The 20,894-nt window shown below is 40.8% G+C and overlaps 1 protein-coding gene across 4 annotated transcripts in view; it reads left to right on the top strand.

The window, feature by feature from the left end:
* The window catches only part of CNNM2 (cyclin and CBS domain divalent metal cation transport mediator 2), a 154,506-nt gene that overhangs the window by 119,479 nt on the left and 14,133 nt on the right, over nt 1-20,894 (top strand). For 2 of the 4 annotated variants that reach the window (XM_072805484.1, XM_072805483.1), the window contains exons 2-4: nt 5,235-5,378; nt 8,410-8,547; nt 10,558-10,727. In XM_072805484.1, coding sequence (XP_072661585.1) covers nt 5,235-5,378; nt 8,410-8,547; nt 10,558-10,727 — 452 coding nt within the window. Of the gene's footprint in view, nt 1-5,234; nt 5,379-8,409; nt 8,548-8,750; nt 8,816-10,557; nt 10,728-20,894 lie in introns of those variants that run through there. The other 2 variants (XR_012020688.1, XR_012020689.1) reach the window with 2 other exon arrangements.

Raw genomic sequence — 20,894 nt, 5'->3', positions numbered from 1 at the left:
TCAACTCTCTTGGCTTTTCTTCCTTAGCTACTTCAACTAATGTGTCTGCTGCTCCATTTCCCCTCACTGACATCACCTTGTAGGAGAGCAAATGAGTTCATATTGTCATCAGGTACCCTTTGTCAGCCTAATCACCACCACCCCTACCCTCCACCCCCCACATTATTTCCATCAACACATGAATGGTACCTGTCTTTTAAAATTGGAGCACAGAATGGTGGCAAGGTTAAAAGATGCACTGTGGCATCCTGCCACCCTGCTAGGCTTGGATTAGTAATTCATTGAGCACATTCAAATAAAAAACTGGTTGGTGGTGGAAGCAGGAAGAGGCAGATATTTAATGCCAATTTTACTGTGATAGATTGTTAGCTACTTAGCCCATCTCATTATGGAGACATGTTCTTCTAAGTTCATCTATGCAAGTACCTTGCCTTGAGCACACAGTGGGTAAAGAAAGATGAGTAATCTATGTCATTACTGTATAATAACTTGCTTATGATTCTGGATTTGAGAAGAGATGTATTCATAGAACCCTATGATCTGAAAACAGGCCTGCTTAGGTTCTCTTAAGCCTGACTTAGTGATCCCTTTCTCCTCCATTTCTAGGACCAGACAGGAGGAAGAGAGGCTAGGGGTTTAAATGTCAGAGCGGTTCGAAGGGACTGGAATACCACAAGACCTCTCCCAGCTTGCTAGAAAGGTTTCCTTTCTCTCCAAGTCCTAATCGTGACAGCCTTTGTATGCTTTATTTGTTCTATATGCGGTTTATCACGTTTATTTTATCTATCTATATTAAAAAGTTCTGGTGTTATTTAATGCCTGTCCTTCCGTATTTTGCTGATTGCTGTATTTTTGTCTCTTTGGAAGCTAGGTATCCATTAGTTCATAGTCTTTTCTAGTTTTTGACACCATCTCTCATTAGTTTCCCCAAAGTTGCTTTTCTACTTTTAATCCTGACTTAATTCTTCCTACACTCAGGTTAAAAAGGATGTTTTTTGAGCCCAGTTTTTAAAATCTCTTTATTGACAGTTTGCCTTTTCCTTGGGATCACTCATGGATGAGCCTGAAGACTGCATTCACCGTGACAAATGGTTAGGGTTGGGGTTACGTGCCCTGTGTAGCTGTTTCCTCCAAGCGGGATCCCATTGGAGGGGTGGTTTTTTTCCCCCCTCTTTTGTACTGCTTACCTGGAAGAAGGTTCAGAAAACAGGACTTCTCACCAGAAATTGCAAAGCTAAAAGAATGTGGCTCTGGGGCAGATGCAGAAGTTTCAACACTGGAAGTGGGGGGGATGAAAGCCTATTAAGTGAGCTTGGAAGAAAACCTAGTAATGCTCAGTCTAAGAAACCTCACTCACATGAATAGTTTCTAGTCCAGTATGGCCCTTTCCAGTCAGATCTGTTGGTGCTATCGAGCTGGTATTTCAAGTATGTCCATCTGCATTTAAACGAATTGCTCCAAGACAATCTGATTATGCGGTAGTTACTTTGGTGAGAATAGCGCCTCAGTGGAATGGAAACTTCATTTTGAGTCTAATATTAGACCTTGCTTTGGAAAATTCCTTTTAAATGATCACAAGCTGGGAATAGCAAAAGAATTTAACTTTCGACAGACAGCATTCACCAAGAATTTTTAACTGCTTATGTTTGGGTCCTTGGGAAAGCAGATGTGAGAAACTGACCAGCCTGAGTGGACCAGGGTAGCACTGACGTGACCTGATGCGTGTTTATATCTCTTGCTGATAAGTTTCCCTCCTAGTCTCATTTGCTCAAAATATTTTCATTCTTGGAACATGAGCACACTAAGGATGAAAATTGTTAGGATGCCTAATTGTCTAACAATCTAAACTTCTAGGCTTTCAGACCTTGATGCCTGTAAAGGGGTCTGAGGCAGAGCCGAGAAAGGCCAACAAACCTACAGAATCAAAGCCAGTTTCTGAGTAAGTGCCGGGAACTTGATCAGAGACGTGGCCCCCAGAGAATATTTTTGGTTCATCTAGCTGGTTGTGTCTGAGTGAACTCCCCCAGTTTGAAGTTTTAAGTAAACATTATTTAAAGGACCCCTCCCCCAAAGAATTCCCACCTTGTCAATTTAAAAAAAGAGAGAGAATATACATGTTATTTGGTCATGAAATTAACAGATCATTTCTTCTTGGCTTAATTCAAAGATCTGTTTCAGATGCCTCACGTGCCTTGGATTAGGAAAACCAATATTGGTTTTTGAGAAATGCATCTTTTAATCATGGTGTACTTTTAATATAGTGGGTTTTCTTGTCTCCACATAAGCTGGTAGAAGTCGACAGTGCCTTAGAACTGAGGAAGAATGTTAAAAAGAGAGTAAGAGTTACCATTTATTGATGGTTCAGTGGCTCCTAGCCATTGTCCTTGCTGGATCTCGACACTGTCTCTGATATGGCAATTTTTGTTAGCCTGGTTTTAAAAGATGAGGAGACTGAGGCTCAGGAAAGTTCTGTGATTTCCTCATGATCACACAGCTAGTAATGACTAGGAAGTGGCCATGCTGGGGCTCCAGTCTAGGACTGGTCAGCTTCAGGGCACCTGTTCTTCCCTGGCCCTTGTGGCCGTTCGCACAGTAGCTGTTCTTAAACTTTCTTGTATTCGGATACCTTTAAGCTCTTAAAAATCATTGAAGACTCTTGAACTTTTGTTTATGTAGGTTCTATCTCTTGATATTTACTGTATTTGATGTTAAAATGGAGTAATATAAAACATCTAGACTTACTAATTCATTTTTGAAGGACAATTATAATAGATCCACTGCATTAACATAAGTAACATTTTATTAAAAATAACTTTTCCAAAAAAAGTAACTTTTCCAAAACAAAAATAACCTTTGTTATATGACCAATAATTGTTGTGTTATCTTTCCACATCTTTATCGCCTAGTTGGATTTTCCTATCTTCTTCTGCATCCAGTCTGTGGATGTTTTAGTTGAAATATAGGAAGTATATGTTTTAGTTGAAATATAGGAAGAAAATCTGACCTCACATAGATATGTATTTGGAAAGGGGAAGGATATTTTAACAGCTTTTTTGCGCAATTGGGAATATTCTCCTTTGATATGATGCTGAAACTCCATAAGTTTTAGTTTTTTTAAAGGTTAGTTGCAGTGTAGAATCTGAAACTATACCAGTGGACTTTGGGTGCACTGTTAAATTGAAATCCTTTGGTCTGAAATCTTTCTTATCGAAAAATTCTGAATAATATATGTGGGTACTTCCCACCAGGAGAAGTAGAGCTTAACTTCTATCCCTCACTTTTCCCTGAGGGTGGGCTAATCCTAGTGACCTGCTTCCAAAGGATAGAATGAAGAAAAGAAGAAATATTAATAACTTTACAGTGGAGAAACTTGAGAATGTCATGTGGCCATCATTTAAGCCTTGATATGATGTAACTAGAAAACCCAGAACCCCACTCTAATCATGAGAAAGCATCAGACAAACCCAAACCAAAGGACGTTCTACAGGATTCCTGACCAGTACTCCTCGATTGTCAGGATCATAAAAAACAAGCAAAGACTAAGAAACTGTCAGATGCTAGAAGAGACATGACAGCTAGATGCAATGTGGTGCTCTGGAATAGATCCTGGAACAGAGAGAGGGCATTAATAGAAAAACTGGTGGAATCTCAAATAAGTCTGGAATGTACTTAATAGTGCTCTATCAATGTCAGTTTCTTAGTTTTATAAACAGGTTGTGGTAATGCCTGATGTTAACAGTGGGAGCAGCTGAGGGAAGGCTATACAGGAATTCTGTACTGTCTTTACAGCTTTTCTGTCTATCTAAAATTATGCCAAAGTATAAAAAGTTTATTTTAAAAAATCTGTTATTATAACCAAGTAAGAGACTCAATAGAGAACAAACTGATGGTGACCAGAGGGAGGTGAGTGAGAGGATGGGGGAATTAGGTGATGGTGATTAAGGAGGGCACTTGTGATGAGCAACTTGTGATGTATGGAGTTGTTGAATCACTATATTGTACACCTGAAACTACTATAATACTGTATGTTCACTAATTGGAATTTAAATAAAAACCTCTTTTAAAAAATTTAAAAATAGGGTATGAGAGGAAAAATCTGATGTTACAAATCAGAGTCTTATACTCTGAATAGATGGTTTACCTATGCATGGTTTGGTAACATCGTTACCAGGATCATTTGGGAAATACTGGCTCACTGAGTTATGCAGATCTTTGGAATGCTGACTCCTTTCATTATTCAGTATTTTAAAAATCACAGTTGTTATCTTATCAGAAGGGTCTTTGTTGAGTTTGCAAGCCCGTGGTGGATACAAGTTTCCCAAAATTCTGATTTTTCCCTTGAAAGTTCAAATTTTATCATAAGCTAATGCTGCAGGCTCATTTTGTCCCTTTTCACGAAAGTATTTGCCAAATATCCAAGTCTAAGTACCCTCAGTTTGGCACTTATCCTTCGGATGAAAATGATGTCCAGTGAAAAACGCAGCTAGTAGCCTGCACTTCAAACGGTTGTGTGTGTGCCTTTCCTCAAGACAGCCACTCATTGTACTTCAGAATGCCACCAAAGCCTTTCATGGTGGGTCTCATTTTGCCACATAGAGTATTAAAAAACAAGTACTCAAGGACAAGATTTAATTAAATCAATTTTTACATCTTCATCTGGGACATTCTGAAGAGAAATGAACTATTGCCCTCCTTTCCCAGGGCATGTGTGGTAGCGGAAATGGTCTGCCACCGCGGTCTCAATTTGTGTTCAGACGCCTTGGCACAATTGGTTCAAATCTCCACACAGTGCAAAAGGCCTAGAACATTTTAGTGCTCTGGAAGTAGTTTGACCTTGTTGCCCTCCCCCTCCTAAGAGGGTCTTGGGCACCTCAAAGGGTCCACGGACCACACTTCGAGAACTGTTACCTGTAAGTAAAGGAGCAGTTGTTAGAAGGAGAAGAAGAGCTGAAGTGACTGAAGACCAAATCTGAGAGGAAGCAGATGATCATATGGCGCAGGCCAAGGTGTATAGAAGCTGAGGCTCTTCCCACTTGGCGCTCGTGCTTTCAGCAGCCAAGGAAGCTTTTCCATTTGTCTGTGGCATCTCCGCACCATGTTTAAATGCCCAAATGCATACTCCGATCGCCTGGTATCTGTGTTCGTCACCACCATTCTTAACATCATCACATATGAGGCTTCGTTCAGGAAGGTCAGAAAATTCCTTCTTAAACTGTGTTTTCTTTTCTTTAAAGGTAAATCCCACCTGGCTATTGTGCAGCGAGTGAACAATGAAGGAGAAGGGGACCCATTTTATGAAGTTCTGGGAATCGTCACCTTAGAAGACGTGATTGAAGAAATCATCAAATCCGAGATTCTAGACGAAACAGATTTATACAGTGAGTAGCCTGAGTGTGAGTTTTTGAAACCTCGGCAGTTTCTTATCCTCTTGTTCATGGGTCCTCACACGTCTTCGCTGGTCATTTGCCTGTCTCTAACCATGTGCTGTGTGTGTAGGCTGTGGGCCACTTAGCAGTGTGTTCTAGGCCCTTCGTCAGAGGGGGAGAGAGGAGGCAGGTCCTGTGATGTCTAATGGCAGTGTTTTATTTTTGTGGGTTTTTTGAGAAAAGTCAGCTTTGGGGCACCTGGGTGGCTCAGTGGTTGAGTGACTGCCTTTGGCCCAGGTTGTGATCCCAGGGTCCTGGGATCGAGTCTTGCATCAGGCTCCCAGTTGGGAGCCTGCTTCTCCCTCTGCCTGTGTCTCTGCTTTTCGCTGTGTCTCTCATGAGTTAATAAATAAAATCTTAAATTTTTTTTTTTTTTAAAGAAAAGCCAGCTTCTTCTAACCCATTGATCAGGTCATTACTTGCCCTAAACAGAAAACTCCATTCTTGGTTTTTACATTTATTCTACATGTGGAAAAAGAATTGTTCTTTACTAATTTTTTATTTTCCACAACTAGGCAGCTCTGTTCAGATAAATTTCTTTTTCTGCTTAAGGTCATATTTCAGGTTGTTGTGGGGAGGATTTGTTCGATTGATGGATTGCAACTGTTTAAATGTCCTTGTTCCAGAACCCACGGGCTAAGATAGACGTGAGGTTTGTGAGTGTAGGTTTGCTGTGGCAGTGGTGGTGAGCTGTAGGTACAGGAAGCGGGACAGGGTCAGGTATACAATAAGAATGTGTTTTTCCCTTTCTCTGCTACTCTCTGTCTTCTTTGCGGGGCAGGGAGAAATGGGTGAAGGGGGTAGGAGTCACTCGGCTTAGGGCAGAGGAGAGAAGGATTCGCTGGCATTTGCTAAGGATTAAACTTGATCCTGGGCTGAGTAGTGAACCAAATTTTGTCTCACTGAAGTCCACAACTGGATTGTTGGAGTATGGAGTTTAAGCCTTCTTCTTCAGCCTCACTTAGGAAAGCAAGACTCTTTCAAGAGATTGATAATGCCGAAGGTGACCCAATGCCTGAAGATATCTGGGGCTCTCAGAAGTGGGGCAGAGAAGAGTATCTGGGCTCTGTTCTGTTTGACTTTAAAACATGACTTAGAAGGGAAAAGGGTTGTTCAGATGGCCTGGGGCACCTGGGACAAGGTCTGCATTGCATAAAACAGTGATTTTTATTCACTCCTGCTAGAAGGGAGTGTCCCTCATTTTAGAAATGAGAGCCTTCCATGTACCTTTCAAAGGATAAACTTTATATTTAGGTAATGACTTGCTTTTGAAAATGTATCTTTTTTTCCCTCACATATATATCAGTGCATTCTTTCAAATCACCAGTTCCTGTGTGTTTCATCCTTTTGACACTTGGAGAGTAGTCAGAGGTCACATAGTAAAGAATATTACTTGTGTGTTTACATTCTTTTCATCCTTCCTTACAATGACTATTTAATACCAAGTGTGTCTCTTTATATTTTTTTGTTTCCTCAGGGGTAGTACTCATCATAAGAAAGATAATTAAGACATCTATAAGATCTTATGTTTGCTTTTCAGTTAACTTCTTTTAAACCTTGATTAGACTGATTTCACACAGACGTGTTGCCTAACATGCCTTACTGGGGTGACATGCTAAACGTGTGGTTTTAGGTATATTCTTAAATATACCTAAAATATATTAAAGTATATTTAAATATATTTAAAGTATATTTCGGTATATTGCCTGATAGGTAATCAGGGCTGATGACTACATCTGCCATTAGAAAATTATTTTTGAGATTTGGTGATTTATGCCGTCTGATTCTGAAAAGAATTTGAGACAGAAGAAAATGATAAGTTACAATTGCCCTCTCCCCAGGACAAGCCTGGTAATTAGTCTCTTTGGCCCTAGGCATGAAATGGTAATAATGTACAGACCATGAATCTTGGGAAAGGAGTGAGTTGATTAAGGTCTTGTCTTTCACCAGGTTTTTTCTTGATCACTTCTTTGTTGAGAAAAAAGGCTTCTTTTTCTTTTTCTTCTTTTCTTCTTTTCTTCTTTTTCTTCAGACACCTTCTAGACCAGGGGTTTGCAAACTGCAAGCCCACAAGTGCCTGCCACCAGTTTTTGTAGAACCCACAAGCTGAGAATTTTATCTGTTTTTTATATTTGGTAATCATTGAAAAACATCAAAAGAACAATTACTTAGTGGCATGTGAAAATAACATGAAATTCAAATTTCATGTCTGTAATAAAGTTTTATTGGCACTCAGCCATGTTAATTCATTTACATATGGTTGCTTCTGCTCAACAGCAGGGTTGAGCAGTTACGCCAGATACTGTGTGGTCCTCAGAGCCTGAAATATTACCTAGTCCTTTACAAAGGAAGTATGCCAACCTCTCTTCTGGATGACCTTCCTCACATTTGTTTGACCTTGAGGATCTCATGGTCTGGGGTAGAAACGACGACGCTAACAGATAGTATTGTTAAAACTTTCTATGAAAGTGTCCTTTTTGTTTGTTTCTTTTAAGAGGTTTTGTTCAGGTGTTTGTTTTCCCTGTTTCAGCAGAGGCTAGGAGTGTCTGAAAGGCAGGACACACTTCCCTGTGTCATCTGTCACTCGGTGGTGGTTCTTCCCTGTGGTGTGACCTCGAGTAGTGGGAGACTATGTGCACTCCAAGCTGCACACCGTTGCCGTGTGGTTGCACAGATTGTGCGAGGGTTTGTCCACAGCTGGCCCTTAATGTACTTGCAAGAGCCCTACAGATCCTCACGAAGCATGCTTATTGTTGCTGCTAGTCAGCTCACGTCTTACTCCTTACCTTGAGTTGGGTCATGACTGTGCTGCACTGATCTGATGAGGAATCTCTCTCCTCCTCTTCCCCTGTGGCACTCATGCGTAGAGTGCCTGCGATCTAGAGGTAGTCCTGCCTTTCCAGGGGATTTTATCATTTCATTCAAAAAGAGTCCTGATCTAATAGAATGCATTTCCTTTTGTCTTTTCTTGCTTTTCTGTCAGCTGATAACAGAACGAAAAAGAAAGTGGCTCATCGTGAAAGAAAGCAAGATTTTTCCGCCTTTAAGCAGACAGACAGCGAGATGAAGGTTAAAATATCACCACAGCTTCTCCTGGCCATGCACCGTTTCCTAGCAACAGGCAAGTGCAGCTTATCGCAGTTTGAGATCTCTATGAACCCTGGACCGTGTTTCTCACCCACCACTGACTGGGGTGGGCTGGGGGTGGAGACTGGGAAATGGGGTGATAAGTAATGCCACTTTTGTGTTTTGTTTTTTGTTTTTTTGTTTTGTTTGTTTTGTTTTGTTTTTTTCTTTTTAAATTCTCTCCTCTCCTGTGTTCAGTGTCGGCATGAACCCTCTGAGACATTTACCAGGGGTGGACCAGTAACTTAAAATTGGTCTGAAAGGTAAGGATGAATGTTAGTGCCACACTGCATGTCAACAGTAGGCCAGGTCATCTGCTTCCAGCTAAGTCCCGGGGAGAGGCCGCTGGCGGAGTAGGCTGGCAGTGCAAACCAGATGCCACCTCATTATGTGTTGGACAGTTGAGTATCTCTCTCCAGCTTGCCTTGGAAGAACAGTTGGACATCAGTGGTAACATAGGTGCTCTGATTTGGAAAGAAGAAAAATAGATTTTCAGAATTAAATTTTTATCTTTTATGATTTCAATGAAATCAGAAATTCTTAGAGCTTTGACGTGGATTTCTTGATGGCCTCTTCAAGTCAGATTAACTTGGGCTCATTCCAGGAGGCAAGTGTTCACATTATTAAAACCGCCAATCCAGCCGGCACTGACTGCTCCAGAAAGGTCAAGGTTGAATGGATTTAAGAGAGTGACTAACCCTTCTCACATCCCCAGATGGCTCTCTAGGTAAAGGGTGAGCTCTGTTGGCCAGGGGGAATGTGAGAAAATCTGAAAGTACCCTGTGGCCTGTAGAAGACGTCTGTGTCCAAGATGGGTATCCAGTGCCCTTCAGCTGCATGCAGTGTACTTAAAATATTTTGAAAAGAAGACTAACAGTAGCTGTGCGATGAATGTTACATATTCTTTAAGAACATGTGTTCAGATACATAGAAATGCTTATAATATAATATTTATGATATGGGAATATACTCATAATTTAATGTGAGGTGAGAAAAAAATATAAAACTGTAAGATTATCATTGTGTTTCTGTGCACACACACGTATACACAGACACACGTGTGCAGGCAAGGTCCTGGGAAAAAGTACTCACCAACTGCTCAGAATGATTGAGTGGTGGGTTTATAGATAATTATTTTTTCCTGTTTATCTTCTTCTTTATTTTCCAAAAGTTCTACAATGTACTACCTTATTTTGTTATTACAAAGAAGTCACAGAAGCTAACACAGAATTTATGTTTCACCTAATTAAAACAGTTTTTAAATATATAAACAGTATCTTTAACTCATTTTTCTAATTCTGGTAATATTGTTCATCATTTAAGAACCATAATTTAAAATTAAATGTTCTCCTATTCTGCCTCTGAGATACCATGAAGTCCAGTTTCAGCGGGCCCAACCACACGCCAGGAATTTTGAGTTTTGTTATCAGAAATAAAATTGGTATCTTGTAAATACAGATAAACATTTTTTGTTTTTTTAGTTAGCAAGTTGGAGTGCATGTTGATGTGTGCACGTGCCTTGCTTTTATTCTGAATCTCTGCCTTCCTTTGTTCCCAGACTTTCTCAGGGTAGTGGAGTGGGAGAATGAGAGGTGGAGCACTTCATCTGTGCACCTGGTACTAACCCACACCTAGATGCTTCCTGACCTTTGCTTCTTCCTTTGGCTGTTGTTGGACAGTCAGACTATTGTGGCCTGTTGAAGGGTGTCCTGGCAGTCAGGAGCCTGCTTCTGGTTGACCTTGATTTGTATCAGAAAATTAGGGTAATTTTATAAGAACTGAAACCGATGACAGATTGAAAAGGAAAAATTTAAATATGAGACTTCAGCATTTTCTGATTTCTCCCAGGTAATCTGCCCCCAGTGGATCACCAAACGGAAGTGTCGTTAATCCATATTGTATTGCTTTGGTTCCAAGTATTCTTATATTCTAAACACCTTAATCGCTAGTATAATTTTTTTCCATCCATTTGAAGTGTAATATCAAGTTGTGTTTATATCTATAGAAGTAGAAGCATTTAGCCCATCCCAGATGTCAGAGAAGATCCTTCTAAGGCTGCTAAAGCACCCCAATGTCATCCAGGAACTGAAGTATGATGAGAAGAACAAGAAAGCCCCAGAATACTACCTCTACCAGCGAAACAAACCTGTAGACTACTTCGTTCTCATTTTGCAGGTCAGAAGAATTATTCAACAGTTGTTTGATCTCACTGAGTACCCATCCTTCTGGTTCTGAGGAGACTTTGCTATAGGTGAATGGGTGTCAAGGTTCATACACTTAACTTCTGGGGTAGCCTTATACATGGGAGGATTTCATCCCCCTGTTTTCATCTCTGTAAAATTATATCAGTACAAAGCAATGTCATTAGTTACTCAATTTTCAATACTGAAGGGGACTTACTGATTGCTGAGGCATGGAAGCACTCATTTGAAGAATGGTGAATTCAGTTGTTTGTGTTTTTTTGAAGAGTTTGGAGAGTTACCTGTATGCATCCAAGTCTTGGTTGGGCATTTGAAATTTAAGTGTCATGAGTTCCTGGGGTCCTCTTTTTATTGTCTTTTCTTTTTTCCACTCTTCATTAGGACTTGGTCTTCTACAACTTCCTAGAGGTAACTTGCTATCTCTTCCCTTAACACCATCAAATTAATCCATTTATTATTTTTATTCCTGGTTACTAACCAGACTGAACTACAGAGGAACTGATGTAATCATCACAGCCTCTTGTGGTAATGGAAACCTTTTTCCTTCTCACTAATAACATAATCCACTATATAAGGTAAGAAGGACCATCCAATCTGTACCCTCCTGGAGAGGCTTTGGTGCTTGAGTTGATAGGTGGCCCTCATTATATCACAGTTTAATTTGATAGAACACTGTCTTTGACATGGAGACCAACATGAACCGTACAATGAATAAAGTTCTGGTTTTATTGACTTCTCATACCTCCTTACTCTGAAGAATTAATTTTACAGGAAATCTGCACTTATTCAGTACAAGAATCCTACCCCCTTAAGCATTCTCCTTTTTGTTTATTTCCTAGGTATGAATTGGAGGTATCATTTGAAGAGTATAATGAGTACTTGATAGGTCCTACAATTTACCTGAGTCCAGCAAGGTCTCAATTATCTAAAGGATAATTAAGGAGATTCTTTTTATTTGAAAACTCTTATCAGATGTCTGGATGTCAGAAACTTGGCAGAGTGCTGTGTTCGTGTTCCATGTTCGGGTGCTCTTGTGATATCTGGAGGCAGAAATAAGGAACTGTAGAAAAGTCCATGCATTAACTAGTTATGTGTCATTTTCATATGTTCTTTCTTGGAAACCTCTTTTTACAGGTTTTCTAATTCAATACCCTGATTCTTTTAATAACCTTAATCTCCTTCAACCTTGAATTGTGTTTTTCTTTTTCTCTGGAGATATATACATACTTGAAACTTGGGGCTCTAGGGGGTCAGTGTCCTGTAGCGAGGGAGTAAAACATTGGTGCTCCTCATAACAGCTAGATGTGAATATTCCTAAACCTAGAGAAACTTTGACACTGTAAGCTTTGGGTTACATTTCACTTAGGACTTTGAGAATTGACATGGTGAATTTCAGGAGTAAAACTAGAGATTAGGTGTCTCTCAGTTGTTGATTTTTATGTACTTAGCCTGTATGAAGTTGCGATTCAGGAATCCTCTGTTGGTCTATAACAAAGCCATTTCCGGCTGAAAAATCTAAAAATAGATTTTATGGAAGAGGGACTTCATACTCCCTGTTCATTTACAAGTATCTTTAAAGATTTTTTTTAAATTTTTATTTATTTATGATAGTCACACACAGAGAGAGAGAGAGAGAGAGGCAGAGACATAGGCAGAGGGAGAAGCAGGCTCCATGCACTGGGAGCCCGATGTGGGATTCGATCCCGGGTCTCCAGGATCGCGCCCTGGGCCAAAGGCAGGCGCCAAACCGCTGCGCCACCCAGGGATCCCTAAAGATATTTTTGATAAGGCATTTGTGTATATGTACCTGTGTTTAAATACTTACGTCATGTTAAGTATTTATAGAAATGTGACAATTTTTTTGGATTGTTGAACTGATCATGTCATGGGTTTGTTTGTTTCTTTATAAATTGTGTATCTGCTGGATTAAGAGGATTTATGGAGGTGTTTAAACTATGGAGTTTAGTGAAAATTAGGTTCTTGTGTGCCAGCCATTTACCTGAGGTACCGGAATATAACAAAATGAAATACTACGATCCCTGTCGATCTAGCACAGCTGTCACCTTTAACAAAGTATATTCCACTCTAAAATATCACTAACCCAACTTGGGCAATTCATGGCAGGCTATTGGACATGTTCTGCTGCATTTTAAAGCATTAAATCAGAAGAAAGCTGTAGTATCTGCCTTGCATTCCTGGCCCCAGTGCCGCCTTCTGCAGACACTAGAAAAAACTCTTTTATTAAGTAATTGATGTTTGGAATATAATTATAAATAGAAACACATCACTCTGAGTTTAAACACTAAATGAAATAAAGTCTAATTTATTCAAAGTAAGCAATTTAAGTAAGCTTAATTAAAAGAATAATTCTAAGTTACTGGGCACCTACCTTCCACTACATAAGTATAAAAAGCCTACAACCTAAAGTTTTATCTGAAAAAGTAGATTTTTAAACTGAAATTTATTGGGGAATAATCAATAAGGACAGTGGTAAGAACACAATAAACATTGAAAGAAAAGCATATTGGCCCTATGTGTCTTAAATAACAAAATACATCATACCTTTTATTGAGTTGTTTTCAAATAAAAGAACCTCCTTAATTATCCTATAGATAATTGGGACCTTTCTGGACTCATGTAAATTGTAGGACTTACTAAGTACTCACGGATGTGGTGTATCCATGGAAATGGAAAAGAATATAATTTTGGCGGAAAATAATTTCCACCATCATAAAAGAGTAAGCATACCAAGAAAAAAATATTTTAACCTAATAAAATTAACAGGAATTGGGAGAAAATTGAATATAGAGCCAGGGAAATACATTTTTAAAGAAGTTTTATGTGACTTTCATAAAGCTGATGATTTGCTATGTCATATATATGTTCTCCTAAACTCAGACAGGTAGAAATTTCTAGAACCACCACGTATAGATCATAATGAAATAAAATTGGACCTAAAAATACATAATTGAAGAGTACTAAGCCATTTTTAAATGGTGACCAGTTCTCTTAGAAAGGTTTATACATAAGGCTCACAATAGAGTGTATAATGTATTCCCATGTGTTTCGTGTACATCTTTATATACATGAATCTCTCTGGAAGGTTACTCAGGTCACAGGTGGTTGCCTCTAAGGAGGGAGGAAGACTCAGAGGTCAGGGAATAGTATGAAAGGGAGATTTATTTCTCCCTTTGAATTTATTACCACGTATACTATTACCTATTTAAAGAAATGCTGAAAATGTAATTAATATCAAACTGATAAACCCTAAGTATCAACTGAATTAGAAAATATATAGAATATCATAAAATACAGAGAACCTCATTAAAGACATTATTATTTTTTTTAAGATTTTATTTATTTATTCATGAGAAACACAGATTGAGAGAGAGAGGCAGAGACCCAGGCAGAAGGAGAAGCAGGCTCCATGCAGGGAGCCTGATGTGGGACTCCAGGATCACGCCCTGGGCCGAAGGCAGGCGCTAAACTGCTGAGCCACCCAGGCGTCCCCATTAAAGACATTATTAAATAATACTTTATATGCAGTATGTCAGAGTTTTAAGAAATTTTATTCTGAGTACTTAAATAAGAAAAAAAATCTATCCAGAAAAAGAACAAAATAGCAATCTGAAAAAAGAACAAATTAAATAATAAAGATAGTAATGAAAAAAATGTTAATGAGAAAGCCTTAAAGTCCATAATAAAATCAATATTTGGTTCTTTTAAAAGATTAACAAAATCAGTATTCTATTGGCATAGTTAATATGATAAGAGGGAAACAACAAAAGGAGTTCTCTCTTCTCCTTTAAAACAGCTAGATTCAAAGAAATCACCTGAAAAAAAAATTGAAACTTGGAGTTCATTTTCTGTATAATACAAATGGGACAAGATGGTACGATCCATCAGCTTTCCTAACTAAAAAGGTAGCAGTTGGAGACCAGCAACATCCCCAAAGAGTTATTCACTGACCAACTAAATTAGCTTTATTGAGGAATGCGGCGCTAATTTAAGAACAAAAACAAAATATGCCATGTTAATTAGAAAAGCAGTAAAGGAAAAAAATTCTCATGCTCATATCAATAGATAGCAGACAGGCAACTGACAAAATTAAGCAACCATTTTTTATTTTAGAAAACAAAAAACCACAAAAATCTTTGTAAAAATCCATGATGAATAGTGAACAAAAAAGAAAAAGTGCTGTGAAACCAATCATATCCTTAAACTAACAGCCTCCTTATACATATGCATCTAAAGAAATTATTTGCTAAAGCTATCTATGCAAACACATTCATAGCAAATTGGTTAATTATAAAGTAGTAGTAGTTCTTATGTCTCCACCACTTATGTTTTGATATGATGAGACCATAATATAGTCATGAAAGAAGCAGAAAGCACATACAGAGATATCAAGAGTGTGTACACAATAATTTTAACCACTATAAACCATTTTTCTAATTCATAGAGTTGGTATTTTACAGTGAAGGATTTGTTGGGTTTGGGGGGGGAGTAAAATGTCTAAATAAGCCAAAAAAAAAAAAAAAAAAAGATTGCTCCTCCATAGCACATAACCAGATTATGATTTTAGTAACTATAAAGAATAGTAGGAAAACAAATAGCTCTTTTCTTTGCCCATTACAGAATCAATAAAAGGAACACTTTTTTTTTTTTTTTCTGGTGTTACTTTTCCTGCTTGATTTCATGCCTCAGAATATTTTTGTTGTTCAGCTGTCCCACCCACTCTTTTTTCAGGGCCTCTAACATAGAGTCAAAAGAGGTTTTTCCCTGTAGAGTGAAATCTTTTCCTTTGTGAAGGTGGCAGGTAGCATCTTGGAGTTTACACATCCCTTGATATTACTTAGAGCCATTTCACCTGTTACTGGAAGAGACTTTAAGCCTTCAGTACCAATCTTTTTTTGAGGATTTGGGAGTTGTAGGGTCTGTGTGTCCCTGTAAATAATAGATCTTTAATCCTGAGTCAAGTACAGATAGCACCCATTGTAAAGAAAAAATAAATTACTTGGATACCCATGTTGACCCTATTTTTAACAAATTATACTTAGATATGTGTAAATAAAAAAAAACTAGATATAAGCTCCTTTTGCACTCTTTGAGTTAGAATTTGTGTAAGCCAAAACAGATACGTGATTGATATTTTACATGTGTCATTGATTGTTTGCCTGGTAGGAAAGTACCACTGGTCCCAGTGAGGCAAAGCTCTGATGCAGGCTCTTTTGCATTCAGCATGCTTGGGTCTCCATGGGCCCAGCAATGATTGACCCTTCAGGCCTTTATTCAATCTGAGTTATTTGTGCAGGATGCTGTGCTGTTATTTGGCTTCCACTGGGTGTGACTGGTCCTTATTTATGTTTGGTTCTCTCGTGTCTCTCTCTCCAGTTCAGTGTTCCTCACACTTTTATGTGCAGAGGAATCACTTGCAGATCCAGTAGGGCTGGGGTGGAGTTTGAAATGCTGCTTATTTCTAACAAGCTCCCAGTTGATTGAGCAGCAAGGCTCAGCCATGATGATTCAGGTAGTAACAACTCTTTCATAATGCAGTTGTGGCCTGAAGGCTCTGGTTGACATCTGGTGATGGCATTTGGTTAGAAGATGGTCAACCAGATGGTCCCAAATATGTGTAAATTGATTTCTGACCATCAACATTGTAAAAAAAAATTTAACAAACATTCCTCAAGGGAACTTGGAGTGCCAAGACTACATCTCTGGACTCCAGGTTAAAAAACAATTGCTAGGGAATGTTTGAGCAGCAGAATAGATTCTCTTGGGGTCATGCTTCCCCTCTTAATGGGGTAGTGCTGGTGACCTTAACCTGGCATTCACACCCCCGGGATTTAGTTACCTTCCTTCAGGTGTCAAGCCCCATGGAATACTTTGTGATGGTGGTATAAAAAAACAAAAACAAAACAAGAACTTGAAGGTGAGCAGGAGACCTAGTGGATGCTCAGCATATGGTGCCCAAGGAAGTCTTTGGTCTCCCTGCGTCCATGGCATCTGCTGACCACTTGATCTTGTTGCCAACGAGAATAGCACAGGCTTCCACCTTGTGGCCAGGTGTAGCACAAGACTGCTTTTAGTACTTTCTGGATGCTTAGGAACTTTGAGGAGAGGAGAGCTACCTAATAAACTTCTTCCAAAGAAAGGTAGGGCACTTGTGTTGGTAAGTTTACTTGGGAAGCTAGCTTGGCCTGAGATCATGAGGCCTGCCTTCTCTTTCGTTGATTTATTTTAAAAAAAATTTTTTTTATTCATGAGAGACACAGAGAGAGAGGCAGAGACAGACAGAGGGAGAAGCAGGCTTCCATGCAGGGAGCCGGACATGGGACTCAATCCCGGGTCTCCAGGACCACACCCTAGGCCGAAGTGGCGCTAAGCCGCTGAGCCACCTGGGCTGCCCTCTTTCATCGATTTAGACATGAAGACATAATTCCCTTTGGGAGCCCATCATGTCCTGTGCTGATTTTTTTATGTGTGCAATATGCTAGAGTTTGGTAAATTTGTGGATGTTTCAAAAGTAAGATTGATATGTAGCTCCTTCCTTATATGGAAACAATCATTATCTAAAGACACCTGATTGGTCGTGAGCCAGCCAGGCCATTGCCTCATGGGGATGGCTTCAATTTGCATACTGGTAGGTTTACTTGGGTCACTTTTGGGAGCCATTGACACATACAGAGGAATAAAAAAAATGTTTACTGGATGTTTCTAAAACTTGCCTGCCAGAAAAGCTTCACTCATGTAGTGAGGAATACAGGGATGTGCAGTTTTCAAAACTTGAAATTGTAGAATCCTATAAAGTTAGAATCGAAAGAACCACAGGATCCTTTAATCTGTTGCAGTTTTATAAATGGAGTAAAAGGAGTCTGGCGCCGTGGTTCCTTCATGCTAATGCTTGACAAAGTTTTCACTAGTTTGAGACCAAATGTGAAAAATAGCTGCTGCGAGGTCTTCATAAAATTACATGTACTCAGTTTAAAGACCTGTCTGTTCTGAAATTATATATTTTCTGTATTTGGGGGGTTAAGATGTCTGGTCTGATGCAGAACGATGGTTAGAGTAGATAGATGGGTGTGTTTTTCAAAATATCTATATGAAATAAAAATTTGGCAACCTCCTCTCTGAGGCTGAAGGTAGATTTCACTAATTCTGGGACTCCTCCGCCAGCAAACATCGACCTGTGTACCGCCTCGTAGCCTGGTTGAGGTCAGCTGGGCGGGCTGCAGGAGATGCCTGATCTCCTCCACTGCAGGTGGTGTCCTGAAGGACAGAGGGAGACGAACCAAGGTTTGAGTCTTTATGCGGCTGTCCTTGTTCAATTTGTGGGCTCTCAGCCTCCGTGACCACAGGGGTGTTTCCTAAGAGGCCAGGGCACGCAGCTCCAGAGCTGGGGCCTTTGTCCATAGAGCCTCATAGCAACGGATTCCCAAACTTGCTGCCTGCTAGAATCAACTGGAGAGCTTTACTAAAATCCTCATGCCCACGTTACACCCATAGGAGTTAAATCGCAATGCCTCAGAGTGGGAGCCAGACATCAGGTCTTTGTTTGTTTTTTAAATCCCCAGGAGTTTCCAGTGTACAGCAAGGGCTGGGAATCTCTGCCTTTGAGTTTACTTGGCAGGGGTTCGAGCGTGGCTCGTGTGGGTACTGCCCCTGGAAGAGCTCCTCCCCCAGAGGCAGACCCCGAGTTGTTATTTACAGTCTTTTGGGGGAGTGGGTGTTACCCTGCTGGTTCTGATGATAATTCTAAAGAATTGTGCAGGCACACAGAATACAGAAGGTCTTGTAGCTTGTAAAACAAATGGTCCAGATCAGTGGGGAACCCCACAAAGATGGGAGTCATGATGAGGCTCTGCTGCATTTGATGCTTCCTCTTGATTTTCTGTGTAGAAATGTGGGTTATGTCGCTGTTGAGCTTCCGACTACAGAGACAGCCTCATGTGTATATATGAACTATCTGATACGAGATCAGGGGTTAGCGCAGCAAGAAGTAGATAAGTAATTGCGAAGATCTGTACCCCCGGCGCGTCCAGTGTTATTGCTCACCGGCTCTGAGGATTGTCCCTCCCCGTCCTCTTCTTCCCCTCCTCTTAAGGGACCCTGCCTCTGAGGCCGGTCACTTTGCCTCTTCTTTGCTGCCCAGCCTTCTGCTTTGGCTCACTTAGTGACCACCTCTTCTCTCTTTCTGCTCCTCACTCTCCCTCTCCTTCCCTCCTCCCTCTCCCTTCCTCCCCTCCCTCGTCTCCATCTCCATCCTGACCTTCCTCTTAACCTTCATTCTTCCACTTTAGCCTTTCTTGATAGACTCTTCCCCCAAGGCCTCCTTCTGTCCCCTTTTGCCCCCAGTCCCAGCACCAATGCAGTGCCTTCCTGAAGTTTCTCTCCATCTTCATGGTGCCTGTCTTTGGGTCCCTTAGAGCAAACATCTGTCATAATTAGTGACTCCTCCTCTCTTCCTTACACTTTGTTCTCCTCCTGCTTTCACCAAACTGTGGATCCCTTCTTGTAGCTTCTCTCCTAGCCATCTCGCAGCTGCATGGCTCCCAGCCCAGCATGAGCCCAGACTCCCTTTTCCTGCCTCGCTGGCCCACCACATAGGGAGCTCCTCGGCCTGCCCTGCTCTCCACGCTGCTCCAGCCCCATCCTGCGGCTTCCTGTGCAAACCCACGGAGCCTGGCGGCCCCGCTGTCTCCCCACTTCTCCCCTGCCCTCCCTTCTCTCGCCTCAACTCTTACTCCTTGCATTTTCCTTCCTGTACAAAATGTGTATAAGAACAGGGAGTAATCTTTTTCTCTGAATTTCCTACATTCTTGTGATCTTTTTCCCCACAGGGTTTTTTGTTGTTGTTGACCACCATGTCCCACTGATCCTTCCCCTGCTTCCCTCTGTCTTGTGCTTGTGCTTCCCTCAAACTTGTGGGTGGCCAGGACCATCTTTGCCCCGGGCCCCACATGGTCAGGGTTTCCGGCACCCCTTTGCTTGCAGGATGATTTTACATTATGGGTGGAGTTGTCAGTTCCCTTCCTACAGTGAGAGAGTTGGCCGGGAGTGATATAACTAGTATTTTGAATGAAGGAAAACCTAAAAGAGAGACAGTAGAGCGTTTTCTGAAGAAGTGCTTTGAGGAGAGTCTCCCATAACTGGGAATTTAGTATATAATAATAGGGAATGATCAAAATAATAGTTTGCGTTAGTGGGCACCATGGCAAACATGTTGGTCAAGGGCTTGTTCTCTCATGTAATCCTTCTGAGCCCCTCTCCTGATGTGTAAGGGAGGGTGATTGTGTCTGTTTCATGAGTTATGAGCATCTAAGTGAATTAATAAAGCCCTGACCTGTTAGCCTAGTTCCTCTTCAATAAATGGTACCATTATTTTTATTTACCCATCATAAAGGAATACCATAAAGGTTGCCTGTCACCGGAGGGGCAGCTATAGGTACGGTGAACAAGGCCATTCTGGCCCTTGGCTTGGAAATCCCGACGTGGAGCTCACTTACTAGGATGTTCCAGTGGCTTGGGAAATGCATGTTGGGCACCCACCATGCGGGGGTCATAGTGGACCCGAAGGCTAACAGGATGAGTCAGGCGTCTGCAGTCTGCCCTGGAGGAACCAATGAGTGAGGCTTTAGACAACTTAGAGAAAGAGAAGGCAAGGGAAGACTTCAGGGAGAGGTTTTATCCTGATGGAAGAAGGCTTGCTATGGTGCTTTCCCAAGACTGTGAGGAGGAAGTTGAGAGGTGGGGTGGTGCCCACAGGGGTCTGGGCCATAAAGGTCCTGCCTGCAGACACCCCACACTGTGTTTGTGAGACCAGAGTGAGCTCCATCCCTGGAGCCCATGGCCACAGACAGTGTTAACCCAGACCCAATGCTGCTCCAGCTCTGAGCTCCTGAAAGACCCCGTCTTTCCCAGTGTTTGTCCCAATTGATGGGGAGAGAGCACCATGTTTTTATTACTGGAGAGCTCCTAAAGGATCCATGCATGAACTAGGGATGCTGGGAAAATACTAAGTGGACTCACAGAAATGAAACCTCACACCCTCACTGTTCTCTCTGCATTTCCAGCCAAATCCAAATGTCCTGTTTAAGATGAATTGACCCTCTTTTCTAAGTGGGAAAGAGCATTTGAG

The sequence above is a fragment of the Canis lupus genome, chromosome 29, assembly GCF_048164855.1.
Source record: "Canis lupus baileyi chromosome 29, mCanLup2.hap1, whole genome shotgun sequence".
Lineage (NCBI taxonomy): Eukaryota > Metazoa > Chordata > Mammalia > Carnivora > Canidae > Canis > Canis lupus.
This window is presented reverse-complemented; position numbering and strand designations above follow the sequence as displayed.